The sequence below is a fragment of the Phialemonium atrogriseum genome (assembly GCF_030411735.1).
Source record: "Phialemonium atrogriseum strain 8032-3 unplaced genomic scaffold QBC33scaffold_13, whole genome shotgun sequence".
NCBI lineage: Eukaryota > Fungi > Ascomycota > Sordariomycetes > Cephalothecales > Cephalothecaceae > Phialemonium > Phialemonium atrogriseum.
The window spans coordinates 86,909-107,117 of record NW_026848150.1 but is presented as its reverse complement, the minus strand read 5'-3'; the positions used below and the strand labels follow the sequence as shown (position 1 = coordinate 107,117).

General features: G+C 54.0%; 5 protein-coding genes across 5 annotated transcripts; 2 read left to right on the top strand and 3 right to left on the bottom strand.

The window, feature by feature from the left end:
- Positions 1-146: 146 nt before the first annotated feature.
- On the top strand, positions 147-4,085 carry QBC33DRAFT_492097 (uncharacterized protein; the record flags this gene model as incomplete). Its single annotated transcript, XM_060425490.1, has 3 exons — positions 147-860; positions 919-1,671; positions 1,721-4,085. Exons 1-3 carry the CDS (start codon positions 373-375, stop codon positions 4,083-4,085), a joined length of 3,606 nt encoding a protein of 1,201 aa, XP_060283203.1. The 5' UTR covers positions 147-372.
- Positions 4,086-4,287: 202 nt separating this feature from the next.
- Positions 4,288-6,723, bottom strand: QBC33DRAFT_538819 (beta-tubulin). The gene is made up of 7 exons (XM_060427934.1): positions 6,473-6,723; positions 6,292-6,315; positions 6,204-6,229; positions 6,098-6,139; positions 5,987-6,041; positions 5,106-5,896; positions 4,288-5,052 (listed from the first exon to the last, which is right to left on the bottom strand). Exons 1-7 carry the CDS (start codon positions 6,482-6,484, stop codon positions 4,659-4,661), a joined length of 1,344 nt encoding a protein of 447 aa, XP_060283202.1. The 5' UTR covers positions 6,485-6,723; the 3' UTR covers positions 4,288-4,658.
- Positions 6,724-9,579, bottom strand: QBC33DRAFT_472372 (protein GCN20). The gene is made up of 3 exons (XM_060425210.1): positions 8,662-9,579; positions 8,515-8,595; positions 6,724-8,463 (listed from the first exon to the last, which is right to left on the bottom strand). The coding sequence occupies exons 1-3, from the start codon at positions 9,445-9,447 to the stop codon at positions 7,078-7,080; spliced, it is 2,253 nt and encodes a 750-aa protein (XP_060283201.1). The 5' UTR covers positions 9,448-9,579; the 3' UTR covers positions 6,724-7,077.
- A 3,803-nt stretch (positions 9,580-13,382) lies between these two features.
- On the bottom strand, positions 13,383-14,325 carry QBC33DRAFT_72728 (uncharacterized protein). Its single transcript, XM_060433018.1, has 2 exons — positions 14,253-14,325; positions 13,383-14,191 (listed from the first exon to the last, which is right to left on the bottom strand). Exon 2 carries the CDS (start codon positions 14,121-14,123, stop codon positions 13,473-13,475), a length of 651 nt encoding a protein of 216 aa, XP_060283200.1. The 5' UTR covers positions 14,124-14,191; positions 14,253-14,325; the 3' UTR covers positions 13,383-13,472.
- A 1,267-nt stretch (positions 14,326-15,592) lies between these two features.
- Positions 15,593-19,527, top strand: QBC33DRAFT_72585 (uncharacterized protein). Its single transcript, XM_060433016.1, has 2 exons — positions 15,593-15,804; positions 15,980-19,527. Exons 1-2 carry the CDS (start codon positions 15,787-15,789, stop codon positions 19,355-19,357), a joined length of 3,396 nt encoding a protein of 1,131 aa, XP_060283199.1. The 5' UTR covers positions 15,593-15,786; the 3' UTR covers positions 19,358-19,527.
- The last annotated feature ends 682 nt before the right edge of the window (positions 19,528-20,209 follow it).

Here is a 20,209-nt window from a genome sequence, read left to right as displayed (position 1 = left end):
TGTCATGCGCTGGGTCATGTGCAGGGGTGTATGGGCTTATCGTTATCAGAGACACACCGCCCGGGCCTCCCTGCATGTGGGGGCAGGTACGTACCGGTACCTCTTAGAGCTGTGAGCTGTGTCAGTCATCCACATCACGTAAGGTACCTAGCTAAGGTACCTACATAAGAGGCAACTGGGGGCTCGCCAGACTGAACGTTCTGGAAGGCAGGCGACTCTACTTCTTGTGAACTTCTGACATTTCTCAGCTGCCTTGACTTGGATCGCGCCGCCTTGTCCCAGTACAACTTCATCATCTCTCGACCGAATCCTCCCCACCCCGTTCTAGCCGTCACACCTTGACCTGATTGTCGAAGGAGTACCCCGCCAAACATGTTCCCAACCTTCTCGGGGAACTCTCGAAAGCCGCGGAACGTCAACCTTAGCGGCCAGAAGAACATCAATCCTTTCGCCGCCAGTCCCTGGGCCGCGGGGTCTTCTTCCGGCCCTTCCAAGACCATTGCAGATGCCCAAGCCGAGCGTCGGCAGCGACAGCAAGAGAGAGATCGCAAGCATGCTGCGGGCCAGATACAGAAGGCATGGAGGGGTCACATGGCACGCCGAACCCTGGGAGAGTCTCGCCGCCAGGAGTTCGGACGACTATATAGCTCGGACTTGGGGCTGGATCCGCAGGAGAGGTTGCTCCGTGGGATTCCCTTGCTTTTAGCTGCCTTCGAAGCCTCTCGCCCCGACGATCTCGACATGCTCGACCTGGTCGTCCATGGTCTCCTCGAAACCTCGTTCGCCCCGTTTTCCTCGGGACAGATACACCCGACAAGACTAAATAAGCTGAGCAGAATACTTCTCACAGCCTTGGACAGGTATGTTTGGTCCAGCTCCATATCACTTGCTACTCCATCTTTGCTAACTGTTCGGCAGCCACGATTTGGAACCCACGAGTGCTCGATGCCAGTCCTACATAACGACGTTAGATCAGATTGTCAGGAGAAGGGCGCAGTCGGTTGAGACTATTATGGCTCTATACTATAAGTGTCTCGGGAAATATTGCCGCCATGACGGCGCAGGCAGCCAGTTCCGAGATGTCCTCCTGAGTGCGGTGATTTCGCCGCTACAGGGAGCTCATACAGAGTGTACGCCATGCCATATGCCCATGCCCCAGGACAGCCTAGGTAGAATCTGCCTGCTGTCTTCAAGGAGCCCAACTAATCAGTCTCTAGGCGGAGGAGTTAGGAGCCTAGCGTACGAGGAGTTTGTAAAGTCCTTCTTGACCCAGCAAGGCATCTTAGTATTTGAGCAGAACGTCGGTTTGATATCGGCGCAGATCGATATCCTTCGGCTGTCCACAACTATAATCGAGGCGCTCTCCCAAAGCCCCAACGTCACAGAGAGTAAGGAAGACCGACTGTGGCTGCTAGCTCACTTCGTTGCATTGCAGAGGGCAAAAAACCAAGAGCCTTTCCACCCGCTCATTCTCAGGGCATTGACCGTGCAGCTTTCTACCTTGTCGAACCAAATCAGCTCGGCCTTCGGCACGCAGAAGCTACGGGGTTTAGGCAGCACGGGGGTATCTGGCAGGGCTTCCTATTCGACTCTATCTCCTTATGTCGTCGGTGAACTCGGCACTTTGGTCGACAAAGATGGAATCTCTGGGCTACTCGAGAGGTTCACATCGTATGTAAACTTCCCCACCGATTCCGTGGCTTGCTTCTAATCATGATAGGGACCACAGCGGGACATCGGAGGCGGACAATGATGCGAGTCTTCTAGCCGGTTATACCCTCACCCTTATACGATGCTTTCCGGATCATGGGGATGACATTCGTATGCGTCTCTACTGGGCAGACATCTCGGTATCGTCGAGTAGGCTACCTGCTGTCAAGTTCTTTTGGAATGCGATAAGCAAGACTTCCATCTTCTCTGCCATAGTGTCCAGTCAGGACTCAGCCTTGGAACTCCTGCTCCGTGGGAAATCCCAGGGTACTTCTCCCGAGCATGGGGAAGACTCGAAATGGAACCGAGAATGGCGGACCATCCTCCTATTCCTGGAACTCTATGTCTTTCTTCTAAGACTTACCGATGATGAAGACTTCTTCGGCGTCCTAACTGCGTCTCCCCATCACGATCAGTCGACATCTCGAGTTCGGTTGAGTGGCTTGGCGCAGGGGGATTTGAAGCGCTTAACAACATTCCTGAAGCACCTCGGATTCACGCTCTACTACAACGCCGCCGAACTCTTGCAAGGTGGACCGGGAAAACATAACCTCTCGGGAAGCGTGAATGGCTTCCTGGCGTCGCCAACCACAGGAACTCAAAAACCCAGCACATCCCCAGTTATTGCTGGAATCGACTACGGCGCATTCAAGAGCATAGTCACAACCGCCATGCGGATGCTTTATGAGCGAGATTCTCGACAGGCATTCGTTCCGCCGGGCCATTGGCTCATGACCTCCAAGTTCGACATGGAGGCTTTCTTGTCTGCCGTGGTATTGGAGGAGCAAAGACAGCACGAGCTCGGCGAGTACGACGAGGACGAGGACGACGAGGACAATGAGGATGACGAAGACGGCGAGGATGGTGATGTAGAGTATGATACCCGCGTCTTCCACCGTCCATCTCAAAGACAGTCGCGATACGCTCAGATGGAGAAGTTCCGCCAGCAGCAGCAGAAGGCCGCTCGAGAGCGGACGATGGCGGCAATCGGTCCGAAGTTGGAGATCTTGCGCAACATGCCATTCGTCATCCCCTTTGAGACCAGAGTACAAATATTTCGGCAGTTTGTCCACCTCGACAAGGAACGGAGAAGAGGAGGGAACATCGATCCCGACAGATGGAGAATGTGGGTCCTGGATCAACATGGCAATGCCTTCGACCAAAACGGACCGGGGAGAGAGGTACTGGGACGGCACCATGCTCAGATCAAGAGAGGCCAAGTCTTCCAGGACGCCTTGGACGTGTTTTATGAGCTCGGCGATGGCTTGAAGGAACCGATTCAAATCACCTTTGTTGATCAATTTGACACGGTCGAGGCCGGCATAGACGGCGGTGGGGTGACCAAGGAGTTCCTTACCAGTGTGACAAAGGAGGCCTTCACAGGTGAACAGTCCCTGTTCGTCGCAAACAACAAGAACGCCTTCTACCCGAACCCATGCGCTGTTGACCAACGGAGGGAGTATCTCCGTCAAGCGGGAATACCGGAGGCCTCGGAAGAATGGCGAGATAGCGTCGCCGACCTGCTACGGCAGTACGAGTTTCTGGGCCGCATCATCGGCAAATGCATGTACGAGGGGATCCTGATCGACATCGCCTTCGCCGGCTTCTTCCTGCTCAAGTGGTCGTCGTCGGGTTCCGACGCGCCCTACCGTGCCAGCATCAACGACCTGCGCGAGATGGACGACGAGCTGTATCAGGGTATGCTGCGACTGAAGAACTACCCCGGCGACGTCGCCGCGCTGGCCCTCGATTTCACCATCAACGACCAGACCTCACTGCCAGGCGAACCCGTGCGCACCATCACCCGCGATCTCATGCCCAACAGGGGGGACATGCCCGTCACCAACGAGAACCGGCCCCTGTATATCAGCTACGTGGCGCGCCACCGGCTCGCGGCGCAGCCGTCGCGGCAGACGACCGCCTTCCTGCGCGGCCTCGGCGCCATCATCGACCCGGCCTGGCTCAGCATGTTCAACCAGAGCGAGCTGCAGCGGCTCGTCGGGGGCGACCCGTCCGAGATCGACGTCGAGGACCTGCGCGCGCACACCGTCTACAGCGGCGTCTACGCCTTTGGCGACGACGGCGAGGAGCACCCGACCATCCGGCTCTTCTGGGACGTGATGCGCGGCCTCGACGACGCCCAGCGCCGCGACGTGCTCAAGTACGTCACCAGCACCCCGCGCGCCCCCTTGCTCGGCTTCGGCCAGCTGAGCCCCAGCTTCAGCATCCGCGACGGCGGCCTCGACCAGGAGAGGCTGCCCAGCGCCAGCACCTGCGTCAACCTGCTCAAGCTGCCGCAGTACCGCTCCGCCGCCGTGCTCAGGAGCAAGCTGCTCTATGCCGTCACCAGCGGGGCCGGGTTTGATTTGAGCTGAGAAGAGTGCCACTTTTCTCTTTTCCCGGCCCCCGTCTTTCGTTTTCCTCCCCGGCAGAGGCAAAACCGTGGAGGGGGAAGAGGTTGGTCGGGGGGCGTCTTATTGCACTTTAGGTGTTTCGGGGTAGGTATCGTAGCAAGGCTTTAGCATTTTGCTGGCACGTTTGTGGCTCAAGAGATTTCGATTCGTGATGAGCAAGTACCCAGGTTATTAAGTAGTTGATAAAATAGATGACCACCCCAAAATGGGTGAATCCGATCACTGCAGTCTCGTGAGTTGGTCCACGTAAACGAATGCATTGTACGTGGTTTTCTGAGGTATCATGGGAGGTACGCGGTAGAGTAGTGTATTAAGCTGCCAGGTATATCTAGCAACATGCATTGCCTTTTCCCTACCAACTACTGAAACCGGGGAGAAAGGTGCTAACTATCAAACCGGGATGTGAGTGCAAGGTATTCGCCATCAGTCGCCTTCAAGAATTGCAAATCCCATAACAGTAGAAGGACCAAAGCCGGCGGCGTCTTCAAGAACTAGACGTCGGTCGGAAAGCCCCTAGAGGTTTCTAGAAGGCCCCTACTCCTCGCCCTCAAGCGGGGCCTCCTCCTCGTACTCTTCCTCCTCCTCGTCAACACCAGCATCCTGGTACTGCTGGTACTCGGAGACCAGATCGTTCATATTGGACTCGGCCTCGGTGAACTCCATCTCGTCCATACCCTCGCCAGTGTACCAATGCAAGAAAGCCTTGCGACGGAACATGGCAGTGAACTGCTCGCCGACACGCTTGAAGAGCTCCTGGATGGCAGTCGAGTTGCCAACGAAGGTCGACGACATCTTGAGGCCACGGGGAGGGATGGAGCAGAGCGCGGTCTGGACGTTGTTGGGGATCCACTCAACGAAGTAGGACGAGTTCTTGCTCTGCACGTTGCGCATCTGGTCCTCAACCTCCTTCATGGAGACCTTGCCACGGCTAGAGAATGGTTAGCAGGAAGCCCAAGTAACCGGATGGAATAGAGGACGTACAAGATGGCGGAGCAAGTCAGGTAGCGGCCGTTGCGGAAGTCAGAGGCAGCCATCATGTTCTTGGGGTCGAACATCTGCTGAGTCAACTCGGGAACGGTGACAGCACGGAACGAATAAGCACCGCGGCTGGTCAGAGGGGCGAAGCCGACCATGAAGAAGTGGAGACGAGGGAAGGGAACCATGTTGACGGCAAGCTTGCGAAGGTCCGAGTTCAGCTGGCCGGGGAAACGGAGGGAGGTGGTAACCCCGGACATGACGGCAGAAACCAAGTGGTTAAGATCGCCGTACGACGGGTTGGACAGCTTGAGGGTCCTCATGCAGATGTCGTAGAGAGCCTCGTTGTCAATGCAGAAGGTCTCATCAGAGTTCTCAACCAGCTGGTGGACGGAGAGGGTGGCGTTGTAGGGCTCAACGACGGTATCCGAGACCTTGGGCGAAGGGACGACGGAGAAAGTCGCCATGATGCGGTCGGGGAACTCCTCGCGAATCTTGGAGATGAGGAGAGTACCCATACCGGCACCAGTGCCACCACCGAGGGAGTGGGTGATCTGGAAGCCCTGGAGGCAGTCACATCCCTCAGCCTCACGGCGGACAACATCGAGAACTTGGTCAACAAGCTCAGCACCCTCAGTGTAATGACCTTTGGCCCAGTTGTTGCCAGCACCAGACTGGCCGAAAACGAAGTTGTCGGGGCGGAAGAGCTGGCCGAACGGTCCAGCACGAACGGCATCCATGGTACCCGGCTCGAGATCGACGAGGACGGCTCGGGGAACATACTTGTTGCCGGAAGCCTTCATAAAATCGAAAAAAAAAATAAAAAAATAGATCAGCAAGATGGCCACAGGAAGTAGTAGAGAGAGGAAGGCTCAATTCAGACTTACCTCGTTGAAGTAGACGTTCATGCGCTCAAGCTGGAGCTCCGAGGTACCGTTGTACCTAACAAGGCGGTGAGCTTCAGACGGGGGAAAGTTACGATCGGAGGAGGTACATACACGCCATTGCTGTCGAGACCATGCTCGCCAGAAATAGTTTGCCTATATTGTCAGTCAGTTATGGTGTCCTCGAGACCGGTAAATATTCGTCTTGGTAAGAACACACCAGAAGGCAGCACCAATTTGGTTACCCTAGATACACGTCAGCCTCAGGATTCCAGCAAAGGAGGATGGGAGCCAAGGAGGATACTTACGCATTGGCCGGTCTGGAGGTGGACCTATAGAGAGAAGAGCAGATATCAGCTATCATTGTTCAACAGCAAAACGGAAGATATCGTGGCATCTTGATGGTATGGACAGGTCTGGCGGTGGTGGGGTAAATCAGGGGCGAAACCCAAATTGGGACGCGTTGAGAAGCAGATGAGGTAAACTCACAATCTCACGCATCTTGATGGTTGGTGAAGCTTCACAGAAGGTAGTCTTGATTAACAAGCAGAGAGGGAGGCAAAGTTCAGAGTGGTGTGCTGTGGATGGATGAGGCTCAATCCGGGAATGTGTATGGAGAGGAAGGAGAGTTGTTGATTTGGGGGAGAAATGAAAGCGATTTTTGTTGACCGCCAGGAACTCTTGAGGCCCGGGCACCACGCTTGTGCGGAAGGGTGGTCCCTGCGCTCCGCTTCGACTAGGTTGTTTACTTCTCTGCCTACCGCCACTTTTTGAACACGGGCACTTTCCCCAATCAAGCGCGGGGTAGCTAATCACGTGCACAGAGCTTTCAGGGGGATCGGCAGTCTACTTCGATGCGCAATTACACAGTGCTCTTATCACGCACTTTGTTTGCGAATAGATGGACATCTCAGTGTCGTCAACTTCCCTTCTTCCTGAGGACTTCAATATCTGGGCAAAGAGACGTCTCCAGGGGTATCCTGCTCTTCAAGCACTGCAAGCACACTTCACTGCACAGTTGAAGCATCCCATTGTAAATCTAGGATTCTAGATCCAATACATACTTCTAACCTTCGGCTCCAACGTCTACTCTTCTAATGTGCCTTGACCACACCGGCAGCATTGGCCTGAGCAGCAATCCTCTTCTTGTACTGCTGGACATCGCCAGGGAACTTCTCAACCTGGCCATTATCACAGACCCAGAGTGACTTACAGACCGTCTGCAGCATTGTAACGTCGTGAGAAACCATGAGGACTCCACCTTGGAACTCATTTAGGGCTTCAGAGAGCGCGTCCATGGCCTCGATATCCAGATGATTAGAAGGCTCGTCAAGCACGAGGATGTGGGGGTTGGTCAGAGCCAAGCATGCGAACGCAACGCGGGACTTCTGACCTCCCGAGAGAACCTCCATCTTTTGCAGACCGGTCGTACCGGTAATGCCAAAAGCACCTAGCTGGCGTCTATATTCTTCATCCGTCTTTCCGGGATAGTTCTTGGCCATGAAGCTGACTGCGCTCGTGTTGAGGTCAAGGGCATCGACGTGGTGTTGCGCAAAGAATCCGACGCGAAGACGAGGGTGTTGCGAGATCAGGCCACTGGTGGCCTGGAGCCTACCAATTAGGAGCTTCAAGACGGTTGTCTTACCAGCACCGTTAGGTCCTACGATGCCGATCCGAGAGTCGAGCTGTACGTCCAAGTCCACATTCGACAGAAGGATAGAGTCCTTTGTGTAGCCAAACGAAACTTCTGTCATCTGGATAATCGGTGGCGACAGCTTCTCAACATCGGGAAATCTGAATTTGACGCTGTACTCCGTCTCTGGCGGCTCCAGTATAGGCATCTTCTCCAACTTTTTGATTCGAGATTGTGCCTCGGATGACTTGGCAGCATTGTAACGGAACTTGTCGATGAATGCTTGGAGATGCGCACGCTGTACCATCTGGTTTTCATACTCGCGCTTCGCCGTCTTCTTCCGCTCTTCTCTTGTGGCGTAGAAGGTGTCGAAGTTGGCACCCCGGTAGTAGTCTAGACGTTGCGAATGCTGATGGATGATATCGGTCGCGACCTCGTTTAGGAAGGCTCTGTCGTGGGACACAACAAGAACCGTGCTGGGGTAGCCTTGTAGATAGTTCGAAAGGAATGTGACTGAGGGAACGTCCAGCATGTTTGAAGGTTCGTCAAGAAGCAAAAGATCCGGTTCGCAAAACAGTGCTCGCGCAAGAGCCAGCCGCATTCGCCAACCTCCGGAGAAGGACTTGGTCGGACGCTGTTGCCACTCCGTCGAGAAGCCGAGACCAGCCAGGATGCTGGCAGCCCTAGGCTCCGCCTTGTCAGATTCCATCTCGGCGAGTTTCGCCTGGATGTCACCCAGTCTCTGATCTTGCGCCTCACGATCCCGGTCCAGCTTGGCAGCATCCGCCGAGGTATCGGCCATGGAAGAGCGCTCCGTCTCGATTTCCGCGAGTTTTTGCGTTATTTGCTAGAAGAGATGTTAATAGACAGACAACTCGGGCGGCCCGGGAGGACATACAGCTTGCTCTTTCATGAGCACCTTCCGCCAGACATCAGCATCCAAAACAGCCTGCAAAGCGGGGGTATCGTCGCCAGTGATCTGGGTAGTCGGATGTCAGCAGAGTACTTAATTTAAAAAGGGGAGGGATGGGTCGTTATAGCTCACTTCTTGCTCGACGTGAAGAATAGAGATGTGAGTCGGAATTGGCAGCTCTCTTCGGGAGAGTGCGCGAAGCAGTGTCGATTTACCAACACCGTTATGACCGACAAGGCCATAGCGATGGCCGTATGAAAGGGTCACCGTGGTGTCTGTCAAGATTCTGGTTCCCCCAATAGAAATATCGGCGTTATCGACCTTGATATCCTTCGTCTTTCCGCCCTGGCCAGCACCCAACTGAAGAGGGTTTACTGCCATGTAGAACTCTTCGTACGACTGGGCGTCTTCGGCCTGGTTCAGCAACCTCGAAGCCTCATACTCGACAGTCTTGAAGGTCTTCTTGTTCTGTTTGGCGGCAATCTTTCTCTCTGCCTTCTCCAGCTTTTTCTTGTCTACCTTAGACTCGACTTTCCTTGCATTGGCAGACTCCAGGTCCACGCCACCTGTGGCAACAGCAAGGGTCGAGGACATGTTCCTCTGGGTGCTGACTTGAATAGTCTGGTCAAGCCGCTTGATGGTGGGACCCCTTCTCTCGCTGGTCCCGTTGGCAGCAGTATATTTGCCGACCCATTTCTCAACCAGTAGCCGAATCTTTTCTTGGAGACCGGCATCAGGATTGCCAGAAGCCGAGAGCAGCAGTTCTGTAATGGCAGAAGCAGCTTCCGAGAGCGGGGAAGCACCGGAGGACTCCTCTTCTCCGGACCAGGCCGTTGAGGCGTGGTTTAGGTAACCGGCCGAGTACTCCGAGACCACAGGGTCGATGTTCGGCAGAACAGTCCTGAGTTCGGCTTCCATTTTCTATTACAAACCCGGATGAGTGACACCACTGATCGAGTTACTTTAGGTTGAGTACTGAGGACACAGATCAAATGGAGGTCTGATAAGGCTGATTGAATGGCGATAAATTTCCAAATTGACAATCTGATGTGGCTGTACGTCCAAAGTCAAATGTGGCTGATGCTGCCACGACAGTGTTATATGCACCGTGTCGGTTTGTGTCCGACGTTCCGTCTCTACCTTCAGTTACTGCGAGGTACAGAATGTTCATCGCATTGTTATCGCGTTGTGGATCTATAGAAAACAGCACCCATTAATTGACTTGCGGTTAATGAGAGCAAGGCTTGAGACTGGGAAATCCATACTGGAGTGATAATTCTTTATAGATTGGGGTTGCAGGCCATGTACGGGATATTAGGAGAGAAAGATAAATGGGGGAGGCATTCATATTCCAAACATTGCCCCGGAGCAGAATGGCCTTGATTTGTTTACATTGATCACATCGCTACTCTTCCTTAGGCATATTATGTTTGAAGAACAGACCTGGTTCTCATGTTCACTTATCGGCCATCGGCTATGGCGACCAAACATGGCTCTGGCATCAACGGCTTGACTCCCTCGAGGCAGGTCAAGTCCCACCCAATCATGGCCAAGATTGGGAGCCAGCCTCAAGCTCGGGGTTGGGAACTGCGCAAACTCAGGTCCTAAGAGGGCGATGAAGAAGCGCCGCAGAAATACCTCTCAGTGGTACATGTCCTTTCCTGCCCCTGCTCTGGATAGGTAGGCTGTCTCTCAACCAGGAGTATTTGGTATGAAAGGGGCCGCCAAGGATTGTCAAGATCTGACCTGCAAAGAATTGGCCCTAAGCCAGGTAAACTGGGTGGATGGTAGAAGCATCGCGAGAAGCTTATATCCTCGGCATCAGATTCAAGGCCTCATTCCTCTCGCGGTGTTGGCGTAAGGGGGAACCAGAGCCTTTGACTGTGCATGCGTAGATGCCTTGAGTTGCACCCCCTGCACTTCCATGCCATTTGAATCTGGCCAGGGAAAGGGGTTCAGACGAGATTCGATGATCATGACAATGCAGCCTGGGGTGCCGCAACAATATGCCATTGTCAGCCACTGTTGGTCGTTGTTGAGAATACCATCTTCACGGTCGAAGTAATGACTCAGGGTTGCTCAATTCCGTTTCCATAAAGTCGTGGCTGTGGTGAGGACCGGCTGAGCTTTTGGAGTTGAAGGAGCCTACCCCATGTTAAGTGTTGACCGGATCAGCAGGGGGAGCAATATTAATGGTCCAGGAATCTCTGGTGATCAACCCCCGCTGACATGCAGCAGACTATCTCTCCAAGCCTAAGTTGTTACGTCCACCCTAATTGGCTGAGATGCGAGGATGGCGACACTTGTAGTTGAGCCCTATCGCATCCTAGTGGGGGAATCTTGCGCCATCGTTCACTGAGTGGCTGGCAGTAACTGCGATCTATCGCCGTGCCTGATTGCATTTCGGTTTCCATCTTGTCTGGCCATTGTCTTCTGGGAATAGTTCGATCGGAGATAGAATTGGCGAATAGAAATCCTGAAACATGGTTTGGAAAACACACGACTGACAGCATTCGTTCGTATTGACACGTCCCCACAGCGCACGGAGATTTTCTTGGAGCTGCACGAGGGCAATTAGCGTCAAGTGCCTTAAGCTAAAATGACGCGACGGAAGACGCGTCTAATCCCTGTCCCTCGGAAGCGCGTCGCGTGGCCGGGCCAATCGTTGCGTGTCACCACATGGGCAACTTGGTAACCCCGGCTGGGCTTGGCAACTGCCGTGCAACCGCCCAATTTTGATGACACACGACAGCACCAGTGATCTTTCTCGCCTGGAAAATTCGCGACAAGGCGTCGCTTTTCTCCCCTTCCAATGCAACAATGCAACGGAGCCTAGCCCCGTAGAAGCCCGCATGCCATCGCGCGGCCTGTTGGCGAGGCACCCCGCATCATGCTGAGGATTTCGACTCCACAGTGGCACGCTTATTTGGTTGACACCAGAGCTAGAGGGGGCCATGTAACAAACCTCAAGTCCTGTCTTGACCACTAGATTTATAGGATCCCTTCCAGAAACAACGTGGAGTAGATTGATCTGCATTTCGTGCGTATGTCCACGTCATCTTGCTGTAGATTCTGCCATCTTGTTCAATATCACTTTTGGTAGTGCGAGGGTGCCTCGTGTAAGCGAACATGAAGATTTAGGACGCTCGCGGATCCCTGGCGTCCATAGGCCCAGTAGTCAAAGCTCATGCAGAATAAAACATGCTCAGTTAAAACAGCCCCGCCAGTACCGTCCGTCTGTCCGTCTGGAAATAGAAGTCCATAGTCCAATACCGGGGAACCTGGGGCCTGCAGAAGACGGTTACTCTGAGCCAGCCTAACTTCAATAAGCCAGTGCGGTAGACTGGTCTAGGCCTCCCCTACCAGGGACTTCTGCAACGTGGAGAGATGTCAAGAAAGCATATTGAAGGTCAAAACGAAACATGAACCAAGCAAACAATAAGCAATAAACACAGGAGACACAGAAAACACAATAAACACAATAAACGTACCGCCCTCACGAGGGTCTGTGGCTACTATGTACGTACATGGGGCAAAACATGCAATGCATGGAACCGGGCACAGTAGCCTACGGCATGCCCGGTCCCGTTATGGGCGGTCTTTAGCCATGTTGATGGCCACTGGCCCACAGAGCGGGAGAAATATCGCATGTTGGAAAGGCTCAGAGCCACTGCACCGCCAGGTCGATATGGAAGAGCTCGACTAGAGAGAGTAGATAGGCAGCTTATCCGAAGGTCCAATCGCGAAAGCTTCGAGTTTCCAATGTCAGGTAGGTAGGTACCTACCTACTTATCGGGTGTGCGATATCACTCAGATTCTCCACATCATCCGAATACGCAGTAATCAGCTTCAAACACGGGCCCACAACCCGCAATATGGATCGCTGAGGGGGAAAATTCGATTATCGAACCATTCCCCAATCCGGTGATGGTCTAATTCCTGACGAAGAGCATTGTTTTGTTTCTGGCTCTGAAGCAGCCGGTGAGGTGATGCGCAAGAGGAGAAGCACGCCACATGGCACCATGTCCCGACTCCCGACAGATAGAGCACCGGCAAATGTATCCGATTCGGGTAGATACACTGGATTTCACTGGGGCCTCGGCGGGGCCTCCATTAGAAACCCCACCTATTAGTTCAAGAGCCGGGTTTCGAGGTTTTACATCGGTGGTTTGTCTTTTGCCGATGAAAAGCATCCCGGCAGAATTTTCAAGGCTCTATAGGTATGTATGGACATAGTAGGACAGGTAAGGGTCCGTTACGTGGTTTATATATCACGTCCGTGTGCTGGAACCCGGCGGGCGGGTTCTAGAAGGACTGCGTGGAAACACTGACACGGCAGCACATGGAAAGCGGGATGTAGGTATGGCGATGGGATCGACAGCGTGGCATGTACTGTACTCCGTACCTTCGCAGCACGCAGCCATGCGGCACCCGAGGTGCTGGTGTTAGTCAGCTTTGCCCCCCGAGAGCTACCTGAGTCAGGTATTACTCCTCTCGATCGATAGTCGGTGATGCTTAGCTCTGCAGGTGGAACTTCGGCGACGAGGCAGCAAGCCTGCGCCGGGGTGCAGTTGGCCGGACGAAAAGGCAAGCGCCAGAAGATAGGAAGATTGCCAGGCTGCCAGGCTGCGAAGGCAGACCGCCAGCGGAAAGGTGCTCATCCTCGCGGGACAACACAACGTCCCTGCCAAGGAGAACAATAGATTTGTGTGACGACAAAGTGCTCATATACATAGGTAGCTTCTCGTGGAAAGTCACGATCATTGGATGCGGACTTTGCTGGGCTGATCCGGGAATTCCAGGCCAGCAAACCACACAACAACGTTAGAAAGGATTCCGGGGGCGGCAAAATAGGCTGGAAGAATGAAGCTGACGGGGACTCCTGAGAATTAAGATACTCTCCACAGGGACGGCGCGGGACAATAAGGGAGGCTCGATTTGTACTAAGAACCCAAGTGGACAGCTTCGTCCAGGGGGTCCAGGGGAAGGGCGGTGGGAACGGGGAAGGAGGGGGACAGTGTGGCAGTGTCATACCTTACGAATAGGTACCCGCTGTAGGCTGTCTGTCTCGGGCATGGACGAGGTGAGCTCTGAAGCAATGATTCGAGAGCTACACGAGCATCGAGTCTCATTGCATTGATGGATTGATAGGGTGACACACGCCCAGGTTCCAGCGAGTGGGGGGGAAACCAAATACCAGGACGACGACGATAGCACAACAGCGAATGCTGGCATGGCCAAAACAAAAAGTGATACACAAACAACAAATATTGTTGTTGTGTCAGCAAAGCAATGCTGGCAAAAACGGCCGGGAACAGCGGCCAAGCGCGATCTTCGTTGTTTCCACTTTCCAGCCTCCATGCGATTGGGATCGCCCGGGCCCAGGTCTCGGCCTGGATGGACGAAACGGGCATGGAGATCTGGCAGCGAGCTTCAAATCCGGAAATACGCATGTTGGTCTCTTGCAGGTCTCTTGCAGCAAAGGCACCTTCCTTCCTTCCTAGGGGCCGGATCATTCCTCCATCGCACGGCTCCATACAAGCATTCCGACCGAATGCAATATGCACCCCGTCTCTGGCGACTGTATTATACATATGCCAGGTCCGCTATATGCCTCGTAAAGGGTAAGGGTAAGGGATATTATGGCATCCTCTTTGGGCCGCTGCTACCCAGTCGGTTCCAAGTAAAAGACTAGGTACTTGACTTTGGGGAATTTTACTTACGCATGTAAAACTCGAGCATGTTCAAAAGTCTGGGGGACGAGGGCCTCTTAAAGATCTGTGGGGGAACCGAATTCGGAGTTGATGATGGCATCAAGGCCGCCTGGTCCAGTGGACATTTGGGACTCCTTATTAGTACCTCTTCGTAGAGTACATACCGCGTACATATGCGTACAGAGTGCCGGGGTCCCCTTCGCTGCGTTTTCGTGTTAGTGGGCGTTAACTTGGTCGAGGCAAATGATAGGTCTCAGCCGATCCGCGCTAAGTCAGATCGATCCCCTCGATTTGCCCCAGCAAGGCCGAGGGCACAAAGAACCAAGGAAGCGCAGCATGTGTTTGTGGGAAAACGGCACGTTGATCATCTTCCAATAGATCATGATCCCAGGCATACTCTGAGAGCGCGCCCCGGTTTCCAGACGTTCCTTGGAATGGAAGGTCGGTAGGTACCTACTATCTAAGTAATACTCCGGGTGCTAGTAATCTGAAAAGTAGAGCGCAAGAGGTAGGTAGGTCTTGTCGATCTTGAGACAGCAGGTCCCGGATTGCGAGATACCAGAGCGAGCAGGGAACGGGGAAATAACAACGGAAAAGAAATAATGCTGGAAAGAGTCGAAGAAGGAGAAACAAGTGTGGAAACAAAACAAAAAGTGAAAGAAAAATCGCCCCGAAAAACAGGTAAACATCCCCTGTTACTCAGCTCAGTACCTGCCCAGGTACCTACCTAATTACAGTTAGGCAAGGTTTCGGGCTAGGTAGGTCCTTGGTTATTACCTATGCGTACAGGAAACAATCCTCCATAACCTCACTAACTCAACACAGCCTAATCCCACCCTTGACAGACAACTTTCCTCTCGTCTTTTCTACCTTGGACCGTCGTCAACTCACGGGTCTGCCCGTTGTTGTTTGCTGACTCTTGTTTCCTCCCGAGCTGAGCGGACTGTGCAGGCCCCTGTGTTCTCCCGTATCCTTTTTCTTCCATTTTCCCTTCCACTTCCCTTCGACTCCTTTTAGCATTGACTCTATATTGGCATTGCAGTGAAATTGGAACTGGAACTGGGTCGGGAGCTGGCATTGGCATTGGCATTTGGTATTTTTGGTACGACTCCCCTGTCTTGTCCCACGGCACCCGTCCAATCTCCCCGCTAACATGGGAAGGGCCAATTTCCAGACTGCCAGCAAATAATTCCAGAGCCCACCACCGCGTCTCCAGACTCACTGCGAGTACCAGAACCAGGCAAAGCTTGCCTGTGCCGTGCACATATCGACGACCGTGTCACGGCACCATATCAACTCGAATTTCCTTCGGGTTCCTGGCCAGGCAGCTAGAACGAGGCTTCCCATCGCTTTGCTGGCGCGAATCTCGTCCTCAAGCTCGGGTCGTCATCCCTCCCCCCGTCCTTCTCCCGATTTCCTCCAGCCTAGAACCCGCCGTAATGCCCTGACGATGCCAATCACGACCCTCACGATATTGAATTTCCCCTTTACTCCTCTTCCCGACTTCGGCACCTTCTCGTTGGAGTAGTTGCCGGCAGCCATAATGCAGTCGGTGCCGAGTGTAAGTCGACCAACAGCCACTATTCTAAGTTCAGCACCCAAGACCGGGGAGACCGGGGACATGGACGGACGGCCATCCACGCTCTGCGCTGCCCATATTGGGTTTTTGCCGCCTCCACTGTCTCCATATTTGGCCCTAGCAAGAGAGAGCGTTACTAACTGGATTGCCCCTTCAGCTCGTAGGAACCGGCACCGTAGTTGCTGCTGCCGCTACTGGCCTGGTCTTTGGCCAACCTGCCGAGTCAACAACAACCGCCCTCCGGCCGAGCCCAAGCAAGCGAAACGTAACTGCGGGCTTCGAGAGCCTGCGATTTCCTACGTCTTCACGTCCCGGAACAAGCGGTGCCCCTGATGCGCCACCTATGGACTACCATCCTCGCATTTCTTTTCAGCAACGCTCCGAGCCTCCTCCTGGTCCTCTATCGTCACATCCGACTAATACACCGCGAACGTCCCCGTCCTCCAGCAACCAGATCACACCCCCAAAGAGCACGAGCCGGAGGCAGTCGTTCATCAGACAGACAGATCTCTCGGCACGGCCAATCGCCGAAAATGCCAGGGACTCGATCTCCTCCAACGGGTCCTGGATGAGACGTCTATCCATCCGGCCGCTCTCACAGCATGGAAGCCCACGGTCAAGCATTGGGCCAGACTCGCCTTCTCTAGTCTACTCTTACGGCTCTGGTGCGCCCGTGCTATCCCCTACCGGATCGGCACCCCCGCAAATGCCGCCGAATAAGTTGATCAAACGAGCATCCTCTGGTCAAAATCACGATTCAGGTGCCGTGGTCGGAAGAGGTTCCAGGTCGCAGGTGCCTAGTTTTCGAAGACCCGCCACCAGCCATCAGCGGTCAGCAACACTGCAGCAGTTCCAGCAACAGGATGGTTTCTCTGGGCCACCTGCCGGCCCAAAGTACTCGCTGGACCATAGATCACGGCCGAGGGCATTCACGACCAAGGCAGAGGTGGAGCGTACCGATTCACAGTCAGACGGCAGTAGATGGGCTTCTTTCTTCCATTTCCGTGTTACCAGGGCCAGTCGAGGAAGCTCTGGCAGCCCGGGTGGCGTGTCACTGCCGAATAAGCGGATACAGTCATCGCAGCGAGATATGCCTCGCGCATGTCTAGTCAAGGCCGCCATGATTGCCGGCGCTGCAATCCCACAGGAGCAGAGTTCGGGTGCCGAGAGCCAAGCAGAGAACCATGACGGTCGTCGGACCACGCACGACTCGCCGGATTCTGCAGAGGATACACCGTCGAAACGGGCTAGGCGCTCAATTTCGATGCAATTTAGCTCGCCGAGCAACTGGATCTCAAAAACTGGGAGCATACGACGCCCCAAGCGCGGATCAACGGAAGCCAAGAGCGAAGGCAAGCGTCACGTATCTGCTCCTACAACCACGGCGCAGAACCTAGTCCAGCCAGAGTTGTTGAAACCGACAGTTGACGAAATCTTCATTTCTCACGAGCCCCGCCTGCAACTAGGCCCCGAGGGTGCGTCCAATTACCACCCAAAAGCCCGAAAGCGGAACTCTTCGTCTCCACTGCCACAAATATCTCGACTTTCGAGCTTTAATATTGACGTCTCACATCTAGGCACCTCGGTGGCTCCTGCATCGGGTCATTCGAGAGCAAATCAGGTGTCAATCACTTTTTTCTCAACCCCCCAAACCAACCCGAGCCCAGCTCAAAGTCGAGGTGTTTCGGGTGAGTGTACCTCCACCATGGCCAGCTCTGACGTGGAGACTCGTGATTGCACGTCCGGGGATGATGATGATACCGACTTCAAGAGCGACGTGGTATTCGATTCATTCCGCACTGCCGGCTCCAATCGATTAAGGAACGTCGACACACCTTTGGAGTCCATGTTTGACGAGTCACCCCCAAGCACTGCTGGCAACAGCAAGACAAAAAGACTATCAATCCAGGAAATTCTCGGGCAGTCTTGGGATAGTGATACCAGGATAATGGAAGAGGATGAGAGTGCCCCAACACCCATTCGAGCCATCCATTCCGAGACAAGAATGGGGCTGAACGACGGGACTGATAATTTGGAGGGGCTCTTCCGCCCTGGACGTGCCTTGGCAAGACTTTCCCTCTCAAACAGGGACTTTAGCCGCCTATCACTAGACGACGACGATGACGATGATTGGGCACGGGACGAGGAAAACGGCCTCAGCAACCACCTTTTCCCACCATCCAGCCCTCTCAACTCGAGGAAGGCAAGTCCCCGCCTCCGACACGCACTGGTGAGCATCACCGGGAACAGCAGTCTCGATAGCCGCCACCACATCACCGTCAACGAGCGGCCCCGAAGCAATATCTTCGATTGGACCGAGCCACCATTGCACGAAAAGTTCGACGTCGACGGTCATTCGCCCCGACCAAAGACGGTGCACGGGAAGCAGGAGATGGACTTGAGAGGAGGTCGCCCGGCTAATCGTAAGGGCCCTGGCGCCGGTCATGTTCGAAGCCAGAGTGTCCCAGTGGTTCCGGAGCCCACTGAAGGCTCCTCTAAGGCGGTACCGAAGTTCGGAACATGGGGTCTGGGCACCAAGCCAGTCAGCGAAGACTGGGACGACGACTTCGACTTCGACGAGGATGCCGTCAGCCCGGTTGGTGGCAAGGACTCGGCAACGAGCTTCTCAATGATTGTCCCAGCATCAATCCAGGCGACCCAGCCTACGGTCAAGGCACATTCGGGTCAGATTCGGGAGCTATCGCTGCTTGTCAACGACCTCAAGCGATTGTGCCGACACGGAAAGGATCTGGACATCCTCGATGGACCTTGTTCATCGAAGTGGATGGAGGCTCAGAATATTATTGAGCTTGCGTCTCCTGACGAGGATGAGGACGAAGGTGCGGATGCAGATGGACACGCAAAGGATTCGGACTGCGCGACTATCGACGAACGATTTCTCGAAGAAGGATTTGATGCTGGCTCGCTCGATCGCACCGAAGATCCCTTTTTAATCCCGGAGTCCATCGCGGAACCCGAGATGGCAAAGAATGCTGTGGTGCGCGAGAGACAGACGACACGACGGCGATCAGTATTCTCACCAGAGGACGACATCTTCGGCGGAAACTGGCCCTTGAACGATGAGAAGCCCTTGGCCGCACCGCCTCGTACTCCTGACCAGTCTACCAATTCGAGCCGCAAATCAGCAATGATCTCAACCGTGATGGAAGCCATGCAGCAACAGCAGCGCTCGACCTCTGATCTAGTCAAGCGTCGATCTCCAGTCAAGCCCTCGCAGTCGAAGCTCTTCTTCGATACGAATAGCCTGCAGGAGCTGGTCAAAAAGGCTGGCCAGCTTCGGGATTCGCTCTCCGACGTGGTCCGACGTGCTGAGCTCCTCACTCAGAGCCCCGCGGGCACGCCGCGTAGGGAACGGGTGCCTCGGCTTGGAGATGGCAGTCCGGCCTTCACCCGGGTTTTCACCGATCCGGCATCGAGTCCCCCAAAGCGCTTGCCGAAGAGCCACAGCACCAATTCCGTCCTCAGCAGAACGTCGGTCGAGTCGCCGAGGTTGCAGATGATGACGGTTAACTAAAACGGAAGCCCGGGTGCCACATCACATGGCCTTGGGGGTTCTCCCGCAAACGGGGCAGTTTCCACCCAACAGAAAAAAAGAGCCCAATCATACTCTTCCACGGCCCCCCTGTACACATAAACACGATTACTATCTTGAGCAGCTCATGGATGGCATTTTCTGAATCGACCTCATTTGAGGAACGACAAGGGCGAAAGGGATCCATGAGATGACAGCTCAGGTTATGAGACTCGCTAATGTCTTTCTACGTTCCCGCTTGGGTGGAAATGCCATGAACGAACGATTCCACCTTTTTTTGTCTCTTCTCGCCAGCAAAGGGGCGCTTTAGGGGTTACAAAAAATGCATTCATCTTTCATCTCCTTTTTTTTTCTCTGTCATTTGCAAAGGGGTTCGGCATTTCCTTTCATGTCTTTTTTCCTCATTGTTTCGCATGACTGCAATTGCAAGACATACGAGAGACGAAGATGGGGGGGAGGGGGAAGAGAGAGAGAGAGAACCCGGGGCTCAGGCTCGGCCGGCAGAGGGGGAAAGAGAGAGATGTACGTCACGGTTGCTAACTACGAAAGGGAAAGGGAGGGAAAGGCTAAAAAAAGGGGGTTTGGAATGGACAAGGCCCAACCAAAGAGGCCTTTCGGATGGATCGTAATGGAGTTTCACTTTGTTTGTTTTTTTGTATGCATAACGGCATTACTTCTCAAGTGTTATATAGAGATTTGATGAACATGCCTAATGATAAGAAGGGGGTCCATTTCCCAGTCCCTACTATGGGATGGGATGGTCCTATCTTTACCCATACCTAGTCTACATACCTACCTAGAGCTTCTATTCGAACGTCTTGTGGCTGATCCTAA

What these genes read in the sequence shown, in the direction of transcription:
- QBC33DRAFT_538819 (XM_060427934.1), bottom strand. An exon ending in ACCTCCAGACCGGCCAATGC is followed by an intron (nt 6,230 to 6,291) that starts GTAAGTATCCTC and finishes ACGTGTATCTAG; the next exon opens with GGTAACCAAATTGGTGCTGC. An exon ending in CTGACTTGCTCCGCCATCTT is followed by an intron (nt 5,053 to 5,105) that starts GTACGTCCTCTA and finishes ACCATTCTCTAG; the next exon opens with CCGTGGCAAGGTCTCCATGA.
- QBC33DRAFT_472372 (XM_060425210.1), bottom strand. Translation starts at nt 9,447, where the DNA reads ATGGAAGCCGAACTCAGGACTGTTCTGCCGAACATCGACCCTGTGGTC. An exon ending in TTCTTCACGTCGAGCAAGAA is followed by an intron (nt 8,596 to 8,661) that starts GTGAGCTATAAC and finishes CCGACTACCCAG; the next exon opens with ATCACTGGCGACGATACCCC. An exon ending in TGCTCATGAAAGAGCAAGCT is followed by an intron (nt 8,464 to 8,514) that starts GTATGTCCTCCC and finishes CATCTCTTCTAG; the next exon opens with CAAATAACGCAAAAACTCGC.
- QBC33DRAFT_72728 (XM_060433018.1), bottom strand. Translation starts at nt 14,123, where the DNA reads ATGTATAATACAGTCGCCAGAGACGGGGTGCATATTGCATTCGGTCGG.